This window comes from Hesperophylax consimilis, chromosome 24 (assembly GCF_061612785.1).
Source record: "Hesperophylax consimilis isolate HC1 chromosome 24, BYU_Hcon_1.0, whole genome shotgun sequence".
Taxonomy (NCBI): Eukaryota; Metazoa; Arthropoda; class Insecta; order Trichoptera; family Limnephilidae; genus Hesperophylax; species Hesperophylax consimilis.
In genome coordinates, this window is record NC_142859.1 from 17,816,709 (window position 1) to 17,828,616 (window position 11,908).

General features: G+C 32.7%; 1 protein-coding gene across 1 annotated transcript in view; it reads left to right on the top strand.

Moving 5' to 3' along the window:
* The window catches only part of LOC149412005 (putative gustatory receptor 28b), a 101,768-nt gene extending 101,572 nt beyond the window's left edge, over positions 1 to 196 (top strand). Inside the window, exon 5 of the mRNA XM_089646288.1 lies at positions 125 to 196. Within this exon, the coding sequence (XP_089502414.1) occupies positions 125 to 196 (72 nt within the window). The remainder of the gene's footprint in view (positions 1 to 124) is intronic.
* The last annotated feature ends 11,712 nt before the right edge of the window (positions 197 to 11,908 follow it).

An 11,908-nucleotide genomic window follows, 5' to 3' on the forward strand; every position in this document is an offset into this window, starting at 1 on the left:
CTTAATGTTGTTTGTCAAGTTTTACAGCCACTAAGAAATTTCTCTAATGATAGATTTATATTGTTTATTATGTTAACACGAATATATTAACGAAATATTTAATAATTTTTCTCTTATTTTTCAGTTTATTTCAGGAATAGCAACCTACCTGGTGATATTAATTCAAGTTAATGTTTCAAACACCAAACAACATTGAATATATCTCGTCTTCATTAATCTACACTTGGATATTAATTATATGGTTAAAGTTATTAATTACATATACCGTCGGTAATTTTGGAAGGTTGCAGAGAAATGTAGAATTTATTGAAACAAATGTTTCCAATTCCCATGGCATGCTTCACGTGAATACATTGAAAAATAATATTATTTATTTTAGCCATGTGACGATTATATAATAAGATAGTGTGTGCTCAAGTAGAAATTTTCGTCGATAATTCAAACGGATTCAGAAAAAATGTTCTGCCGTTGTTAAAAAATATGTTGCACTGATAATTTACTTGCGTCTCTAAGTGTGTCTCTTTTGTCTTTTGAGTGAGTTTTCGTATAATTTTGTAATTATGTTTTATTTTTGAATTTTTATTACGATGTGTAAAAATTAAGGTATCTAATATCTGAGTAGATATTTATAATTGATAAACCTATTTGTGTATTAAGTGAGTTTTTATAATTCGATTGTTATAATCAATAAGTGAGAGCATCTGTAAAAACCCAGTACAAATAAATACATGAAAAAAATATTATGATTGGGAAATACTATTGAAAAAATTTGCATTCCTTGAATTGTACTACACACTGCAAGGGATTTCAGGTATAACCGGATTTTCGTAATTTTATTCTATTCGTTAATCAGGACACTTGAAAGTGAGTAATTTGGAGTCCATACCAATAATAGTATTTTTCCAAATTAGTATGGCTACTACCGATGTCTCTACAGTACCAAATTTCTTTTGGGAAAGCTCGAAATGAACTATTTAGGTATCAGAAGAGATATACACATTGCTAAACATTTCTTCAGACTTATTTGAGGATGGTTCTAAAACTCGACCATCATTGTGTGCATTCATTTTTTTGTTTCCAATGGTTACCTTCGTCACCGAAAACATAGACTCTGAGCCTGCTGGACTAACTTAAAATGGTCATCCTGGTGGAGAAAGCAATCTTGTTTTTGAATTAAATTTATTCGGATACGGACATTCAATCAATGAAGCTGCCTTTAAAAATTAATTAACACGATCAATTTTGCAAAGTTTAAAAAATTAATAATAAAATTGAATTGAAATAAATAACCCCACTTTGGTAAGCCCTGGTACTACCATATTACACACCACTCTGAGTGTGAGTTTAATTCAAAATATATAACGGCATTTCACGGAAATGTCAAAGTGATTATTAAGTATTCTACGCTTCTTTTTAGAAATAAGTGATTGACAAATAAATTATATACTAGTTATCTCTATCAGAAACGACGTTCAATATTTCACTGATTGACTTCGTATTTCGTTCGAGAAGCTTTTGGATAATCCATTTAATTTCACGAACTGTTAAATAACATTCCAAGATTTTACATAAAACCTATTCAAGTTTACTTTTTGAAAAACAAACAAGTTTTCGACACAAAATGAGTGAATTTCAAAAAGTTATTTTGCCGATAGTAATTTTCAGACGACTGATGGGACTTTGTGTAAATCCCATAAAGTTTAATGGCATTTTCAAAAGAATTGATATTAAATGCCACATAAATAATTACAGTATTCCTTGGATAATTTTTGCCGCTATACGAGCGGTCTGGTGTGGATATAAATACATCGAAATGTATCAAAGATGGAAGAGTGTCATTCGAATGGACTTGGAAATAAAAATTCTAACCTTTGACTGCATCATCAAGATGTTTACGATCACTATTATATCAATTTCTTCGTGGAAAAATACAGGAAAGCAGTTAAAGATGATAGAATCTTTTGATAAATTTGATGAACATTTTTCATTGACTGGGAAGAAAATCGACAACAAAACGCAAAGAAAATTTATAATATGGTCGGTTTTAGCTATGAATGCTTTTTGGATACTGCATTTTGTAACATACTGCATGCAGTTCTGTAATGACTCGCCAATAATCTGTCTTTACAGTTGGGATAATAGATTCTTTGCCGGTCATTTGATGCTTGTAAGTCTAGTGGAAGAAGTCTGTTTATTGAACTCATTAAAAATCAGATTTAAACACCTCAATGAACAGATCAATGAGATTAAGGCAAAGCCAGGTAACCACCTTAAAGATCTGGAGCAATTCTCAGCAAATTTTATCACTCCTAAATGTGCATGGAAAACTGCATCGAAGATGGCGGTTTATATGGATCTGCATTATGAGCTGTGCACTTTGACTTCTGATATGAAAAAAAATATTGGTATTCAAACTGCGTTAAATGTGTTATTTTGCTTTATGCAGTCGTTTATATGTTTGTACTTTCCCCTGTTCGGATTCACATCGAAAGGTACTATTATAACGATAAAAACGTATCCAATAATGTGTACCATGATCATTATGCGAGGCTGGGAAAGTCTTATCATACTTTACTTTCTAGTAATGAACAGTGAGGGGCTTAAAAACGAGGTGAGATTGCAAAAATGTTAAATTTACATAATTTATTTTTATAAAACTCTCAAATACAGACCGTTCTTAGAACGTTGCCATGACAATTAAACGCAGTTGAAATAATTATATCTTTAGATATTACGTAATTTTTTGTATTGTTTACAGTCTGGTAAAACTGGAGCAATTTTACAATACATCTCAATGTATTCTACAGAGAAAGAGCTGAATGATTCTGTAAGTGTATAAAAATTATTTCATTTTTGTAATTAACGTATGTCCAAACGCGTGAAAGAGATAACATAATTATACCAACTTGTCTGAATTTTTATTAGTTTCATGTCTATTTATCAGTAAACTTTCTTTAGTTAACGTGTACCGGCAGTGCAACAGTAAAAGTAATTATTGTACACTCTATTATAATTCTAAGTCTACCCATAATTGTACTCAAAGATCACCCATAAAACGAGCTAGTTGCTTATAAATAAATTTTACCCTTTGCTTATGGTAAATTATTAAAAGTTTTTTTTTTACCGACAGGTGCTTGTATTTTCATATCAACTTCTGCATAAGAAAGTGACGCTTACAGCCAGTGGGATGTTTTCTATCGACTACTCACTGCTTTTCCAGGTTTGAACTAATATTCTTTACTAACAATGTAGGCAAAGGTTTGCTTAATTAAAGTCAACCTAAACAACACACACTCAGGATGGCGTGCATTATTATATAAACACTTCCGACGCATGTGATGTCCTTGCAAAATGTCACTGAGAAACAACCGGTCTTTTTTGAATTTTTCATTAAAATATAAAAGGTATTTATTTAAATAAACATAAAAGTACATATTTCTAATTATAATTAAAACATATTTACTTTATAAGAGTCTAACAATCGAATGTAAAGGGTTTTTTTTCTTCTAATACTTACACGAAAGAAACATTAAAAGAAGTTTTGATTTTTTTCATTATTTATTTATTTTTCACATTTCGTGTTAGTTCTTTATTCTGTAGGTTGAAAATTTAAATTCTTTATAAGCAAAAATAAATATTCTTCTGCTGAAAAATATTTTTGAATGGGAAAATAAATGACGGAATTTCAAAAAAAAATTGTCTTCTACCGTCATGTAGAATCACCTCCCGAAGTTTTTGCACTTTACTACCGGACACCCTGTTTAAGATCTTCTTGTTCAGAAAATTTTTAACAATGAATTAAAATGAACAATGAGTTTTATTTGACTGTACTTTGAAACGAGAGTTTACTAGATTGATTCCCTCTACGACTAAAATTAATTGGCCTATCTACGTGGATAAATGTTATTTGTCAAGTTATACAGTCATTACGGAATAGTTCACCTAAAGCAAAACATTTTTTACTATGTTTACACGCATATATTATTATGTTTACATTCATATATTATTATTTTTACACATATATACTAACGAATTATTTAATAATTTTTATTATATTTCAGTTTATTTCAGGAATAGCAACCTACCTTGTGATATTAATTCAATTTAATATTTCTGAACACCAAACCGAATTCAATTATACCTCTTCATCAATAACCTTTACTTGAATATTAATTGTCATGTTAGACGTAATAATTAACCTTTACATGGAGTCCAATGGTAAAATGTAGTAACTTTGGCAGGTTGTTCTAAATTATCGTAGTAGTAGTAAAAAAAATTATATTTTAAACTCAACTCATCAAAGCTTATAAATCTAATTAATACAAAAAATGCTGAGGTATTAGATATAATGAGTGTAAACCCAATAATTTTCTAAACCGTTTTAATTTTTATCTAACCAACTTACTTTAGAGACAAATTAAATGAAAATAAAGAATTCCACATATAAATTATTGAACGAATAAAAAAGCACAGAATTAATTACTGTATAAAGGCATCCAGATGTGTTACATTGTTTCCAGTGAAATTAATAATGTATTTAGATTAAGCATATTGAAAAAGGTTAAAGTTAAATTATGTATGTGGTAAGTTTTATAAATTACGAAACTGTATATTTAATTATTTTTATTTATTTAATTTGTAATTATTATTTTAATTGATTTATTTTCGTAAAAAGTGTCCATAATCATAAGGGCAGATATGTAATCATTTTAATCATTGTAATCAAGGATTGCACATCTGCCCTGATGATGCACACCGTAATAATGTTCGAAACGTTGCCTTGAGAAGTTGGTAGCACAACACGGCACAATACCCTAAAACTAAATCACTGTAATGCATTTAAACGTTGGCTAAAGAATGAGGTGGCGCAAAGCAAACACCGAATAATACCACAAAAATAAATCACTACAAAGCAGTGCAAATAACAAATTCTATCTGTAAAATTATATGATTATGTTCTGATCACATGAAGTGGATACATTTTTTATTTGTACGTTGTTTTTTATATGCTTCGAATACCACACATGCCCGTACTTACTGTAGTTAAAAAATGTGTGTATAATTATAAATACTGTTAAATGTTGGAATTATAGACAGCCCTGATTTATTGAGCCTAATCATCTTCAACACATCAACTGGAAATAATCGATCGATTTTTTTTTTAAATTCCAACAACAATATCAGGACTGATTCATATAGACTCACTTGCACCTAGATTACACGCAGTTGGCAATAATTGCGCAGAAATTGTAGATGTTTTCAACTAAACGGAATATAGTTACAAGAAGGCTATAGCTATAACTCAATAATATAAATACCTAAGGTAAGCATAATACTATTCTTCTGCATTGAATTTATATACAACTAATAGAACACTTTCATTTCTTGATTACTGTTGCACTAAACTATTATGTATATCAAATGTTTGTAAAAGCGTGTATGGGTGTAGAATATATGAATAAATAATTTTTTTTTTTTTTTTTTGGTAAACTAATGTTTAAGACAAGATTTTTTATGCATAGCACAAAGGGTAACAATTATTTTACAAGCAATAATTATTCGCCTGAAACACTCATCCACATTGAAAAATCTCCTGATAAAAGATACATGACGCCAACGGGACTTGAACCCGTGTCCTTTCGATTTCCGAGATAAACTGCCATAGCTCAGTGGTCAAAGCTGTCGACCGGAAATCGAAAGGACACGGGTTCAAGTCCCGTTGGCGTCATGTATCTTTTATCAGGAGATTTTTCAATGTGGATGAGTGTTTCAGGCGAATAATTATTGCTTGTAAAATAAATTTATATCTGTAGCGTCGAGAAAAATCTAGATTAACTAATTAATAATAAACCGCTCGACCTACTTAGTAGCTACTCCCGAATTATGTACCTGCAGTCCAAATCGCATCGTAAACAGAGCAACCTACGTACTTCAAGCACCTACTTGACTATCGACGACAATAACATCGCAAGTCCGTCTTTCACATTACGAGAACTCGCCAGAAGGTTCGAGTCTACGGCCTATGCATAATCGCCGCGCTGTCGAAGGTTCCTGAAACATACAGTCTGTGCGAGTGCCTAGGATTTAGTTGCCATCCATCTACCTACTGCTGCCGTCGGCCGTGTAGTATAAATATGCCCGAAGCAGCGAGTCAGTCAGTCAGTCATCAATCTGCCGCCAACGATTTACTAATCTCACGAGTGACAAACGGTGCGCCCCCGCGCCTCCCGCGAAGGACGAGATACCCGGCTTCGCCCGTACCATCATGGACACTATCGGGACATCATCATAGCGCCTTGTCCAGATCACCGTTCCTGGCAAGCGCTACTCGGATTACAAGCGCCCTGGTTCCAGTGTCTCTGACCAGCGCTTCTTCCATGCCACCATGACCACCACGAGGACACGTAGCATCCTCACTGGTCTACGCCGCTCCCGTTCAACTGCCTACAAGGTCCGCCGCACCTTCGGCCTCCGTCAGCACTGGAGTATTGATTCCCCAGATCGCCAGTGCCTGACAGTCATCGAGTCCCGGTCACCAGCGCCCGGCGTCGACTCACTGACCCGCGCTTGACCAGCAAATCATCGCAGCAACCGGAATATTCTACATCTGTCCTACGTCATCTCCTCGTCACGGCAACTGACTCACCAATAAACACTGTGACCTTCTCGACACCGCCTTTTATTTCGTGCCTTCACCACCTGATCCCCAAATATCCAATTTTGTTAAATATTATGTATTAGACTAATAAGGAGATCTAAAACTGGTTTCTCAGTTGAGTAAAGTGCACGTGTGTAAAGCAACCTTTATGTAAACCGTTAATTTCCCTAAGTAGTGGGATCTTAAGATCACATATTTTTTGGCTGTCCCTCTCCAATCAAATATTCTCTCTTCATTCAAGCTTTATATAGAATTGCGTCCCCTCCATTCAACATTTCGTCTCTTCTTAGTCTGAAATCGACTCCATTCTTCTATTTGATTTTAAAATTTTCCCAGTTAACAACTCGAGTAATTTTTTGCATACTATATATAGCAAGTTTGCAAAAATATTTTGAGCGATCGCTTATCATAATTTACGAAATTTAAATAACCTAACAATATGGGATAGACAGCGAAATCTAGGTCGATTTATTGGCTTCAAACCGCAGTTAGCAGTTCATACTTTTGCACATTAATATTTTAGGAATGATATTTATTGAATTACATGAAAAATGTGTAAATATGGAACAAATCGCTCCAGTGGTAAAACGAAATTAATACATAAATTCATCTTTCCTCTCTCCATAATTTGAAATGATGTTCTAGAACACCCTTAAAGAGTGAAAGCCAGAAATATTAGTCAAAAAAACTTTCGAAGGAATGGAAATATGAATTAGAAAATTATTTTTTTAAATAATGATACAGCAAATGAACTTTTGATGATGTGAGGCTTTCTGAACGACGCGACAGTTCCTTCCCGTTATAAATAATACATTCTGAACACTTGTGGCATAAAGCTTAACAGTTTTGGATTTCCTGGTATCAATCCTCAGCGAGTTAAACATTTTTTGAGCAATATAAGTCGACTGTCGCTGGGCGAATGTCGTTTTTCCTGCGGAAAATATGCATTTTATTTAGAGTTTAATAAATAAATAAAAAAAACCTAATTTTGATAATTAAATCTTTGAAGAAGGTATAATCAACAAATAAATTAAAATATCAAAGAGATAATGAAACATTATGTTTACATTTTTTCCATGTTTTTGGCTGCCATCTTTTCTTGTTGGGACAAAATGTTCAACCTGAATATTTTCATATTCTTGATTGTGTTGTGAATAATCTCATACAATTTAATTTATATAAATATATATTTATGTTGAGTATTTATTCTAGACGTGAGAAAAATGAAAAGTTCTCTCATATAAATATCGAAGTTACCGTACGTATAATACGATGAACCCAAAAAATAATGAACAGAGCATTATTGCAAATTTGTTTGAATGACATAAAGAGCGTCATCAACCTCCAAGCTTGGGGAGGCAACTTCATTTTTAATAGAGCTTACAGGGAAGAAACAAAGAAGTCAAAACAAACTAGAAATATTTACATACAAGCTAACGTGACATCAAATGCGTCGCCTGCCCCTTAGCTAGGGGAGTAACTTCATGTTTTTATAGAGCTTACAAGGAAGAAACAAAGAAGAAAAAAAATAGAGATATTTACATTTAAGCTTACGTGGCCTTGAATAGGAGGCTGCTCTTTTTTTATAGAGCTTACAGGGAAGAAAAAATGAAGTTGTCAAAAAAAACTAGAAATATTTACATACAAGCTTACGTGACATCAAGGGCGTTGCCAGCCTCCAAGCAAGGGGGTTGGGGGGGAATTCATGTCTTTATAGAGCTTACAGGGAAGAAACAAAGTAGTAGTCAAAATAAATTATAAATATTTACATACATCAATTTTTATATCGAAGCACAGGACAAGTGCACTGAATTCCCACCCAGGCGTCGCGACTTCAAACCACTGCTAGCTAAGTACTCCATATGGGGCCCTCGGCAGGGACCTCTAAGCGGTAAACCGGCCTCGCGTTACGGGGGTGGGGCAGCTTCATGTGTTAGTAAGTCAAAAAATCCTTGTGTTACGTATTACGAAACCTAAAATTTGCCCGGCCCTATGGGAAATGGTTTCCTAGTCATGTTCCAATGTAAGTTTCCTGTCGAAAATAAGTCCAAGGTCCTTGATGAATGGTTCTAATACCATTAATAATGTTACTTTTTGAGTATAATGCTACATTATACTTAAGAAGTTATAATATTGAATTGAATAACGCGCGTCGCGTAGCAGGGCAGAAAATGAATAAATGAGATGCAATGAAAATGAATTATAAATAAAAATCTTCCAAAATTAATTAACAAAATCATCGATCAAAATATCATAACTTAAAAGGAAAGTAAATAATATTCCTTTATCCCTGAGACGTAATAAAAATATAGATAACAGCATTGAGAAAATGTTAAGTTTCAGTCTGTTTCCAATGATTAAAAGGCAACATTATGCAGGATAGGTCTCATGTTTTTTATTATTACTTTGAAAATTTGACTTTATTTAATACATAAAAACTGAAAGGATTATATTTGTTAGTATATACCTACATAAATACCAACCAACTTAAATATAAATATTTTATGAAACAAAATTTTAGTGTTTCTAAATAGGAACTGAACAATTCGTATGAAATGTAATTATCTCAATGAAAAATATATATATTGTAAACTTTCTTCACGCAGGTATCATAATATTTATTATTCTGATTGGACATCTTTACGAATTATACGCTCCTATTAACTCTGGCGGAATAAAAATGCAGTAATTAACATTGCCACCATCTTGAACCGGAAACAGAACACAAAACACAAATAAACAAAAAATAGAAACGCTAAACTTCTAAGCTCAGAGAGTGATTTGATTTCTATTTCGATTTTAACACAATTTTTCCACATATTTTTCATATTAAACTCTGAAAGTATGAGTTATTAACATAGTTAAAGTATAATTGTAGAAAGCAATCACTTTGTGGTTTGACATATTTAATAAAATAAAATACTTTTTGTTTTAAAACTACGAGTTTTTAATAATTTTTAGAACCGACCGGTTTCGCTTTACTCAAGCATTTGATCATACATCATGTTCTAAAACAAAAATTATTTTATTTTATGTAGTTATAGTATTTTAAGCCTTAGTCGTAAGTCACTAGATAGGTCACATATATGGTCACTATTTATTATGCATTAAAATAATACACAAATAACTTTGTTTACATCACTTTAATATATATAACCTCTACATGTTTCATGAACAATATTCACCTCATCAGGAGCAAGTATATACTAAAGTAAAAAATTAAATATAGATTACAATTGAACAGTGGAAGAAGTGAGGATGGGTAAGAGTGGGCGGAATTTTCCAGAATTGGGAATTACAATATTTAACTCCGATCTTGAAAAACTCCGCCCACTCTTACCCCTCCCCACTTCTTCCACTGTTCAATCAATATTTAATTTTTGACTTTAGTGTATACTTGTTCCTGATGAGGTGAACATTGTTCAATTAAAATGTAGAGGTTATATATATTAAAGTGATGTAAACAAAGTTATTTGTGTATTATTCTAATAAATAATGACATCACAAAGTGATAAGCTTTCAGAAGAAACTTTCTTCGAAAAATGTATTATGCAACGTATATATATATATATATATATATATATATAAGTGACAGAAACAGTCACGTGCCTTCAGTCCAAAAAGGTTTCCTGGTTGTTAAGCGATCGGCCGAGAGGTTTGCAAGGTCGCCTTGAAGTGCAATATATTTTTCTATTAAATTGGAGTATAAACGGTGTCCGCAAATCTTGTTAATGTATACAACATATAGTGTAGATTTAATGTAATTTAACTCTTTTTGATTTCGGATTCCTTTACAAGTAAATCGAGTCCGAAATTGGAAGTTTATTAGTTAAAAAATATCCGTTTATGTGCAACGGTGTTATTATCATCTGTTTATTGTTTTTCAAAATGCGTCGTAGCGTAAATCTGGCTCCAATAGTTTTTCAACCCTAAAATGTCCGAAAAAAGTTTGTTTTTATCGCTAGTTTCCGGACACCATGTATAAAATCAAGTTAAACAGCCTTTAGACGGTTGGAAGCAGTTAGGACTCCCGCACGGTATTTAAATTTAAAACAAACTAATGCCTAGAATGGGCGTCTTTAGTTAGGTTAGCCAATATTGTTATTACCGACTTGACCGATCGGTGACGGAGTTGATATCGCGTTTGGGTCCCAGGCATAATGTGTTCCATCACAATACAAGCAATATTTTCTGCTTACTGTGGTGGTAGTAGGAGATTTTCAAATATTGTCGTCAGGTTATTCGGAACCCAGGAATTTTTGTCTTCATTCAAAATAATTTTTTTTTTACCAGTCTTGTATCTGGAACCATCACAGTTATGTTATTAGATACCAGTTCACACTAAAGGATGATTAATGGCATTGCGGATTGTGGACACTTTTTTTGTCATTTCGCCAAATCATCCCCTTCTCCTCAGAGAATAATAATTTTGGCTGGATTGTGTGAAATACTCATAAATAATATATTTTCTTAGAATTTTATTCTTTGTGTTTCCTTTGTTTAAATGACAGAAATAATAATACAATAAAAGCCAATTTTACTATCACAAATAAATTATTCTATATCTGGAGCTTTATTTCGGATCAAGTTATTTTGTGTGAAGAACCGTATTATGTCTCTGTAAAGATGCCTTCTGTTTCACAACGGTGAAAGATTTTCTTCGAGAATAATTAAAAAAAGTATATATTACCCTTTTCAGTGCCATATGATGTGTAATGTTTTCCCGTGTCCCCTAACTCCTTGTTAACGCATTAATCTTTTGTCACGTTTGATTTACAACTTCTCGCGGTTTATCAACCCTTCAATCTTAACGAATTAATATGTCACGTTGCGTCAATTTTTTGTTTCGACAGGGATTAATTCATTGAAGGATCCTTTTAATTGGTTGTGGTAACTTTGGTTCTTTTTAGATGAGGCGTGTTACATTCTGTATGGCTTGAAGATAAGACAATGACCGACTACCCTGATTTTAACTACCTTTTCCTACCTTGTTTGCTCGCCCAAACGTTTCCGGTTGCTGCAGTCGATAAAGTGCTAATATAATGAGACAATTAATTACAAGTACATGAAATTCGCTATACACAATTCAATTCAAGATGCACAAGATTCTAAGTTAATGATTTGACTATGGTTTGTTAGTTTTGTGAGTTATTTCTATGAGTAGGTATTTTCGGGAATAGCTAGAGACAAAACATGTGTTGCTTTCGATTGGTCTCCGTCCAAATCCCATCCATCAACGTGACCAGCTCG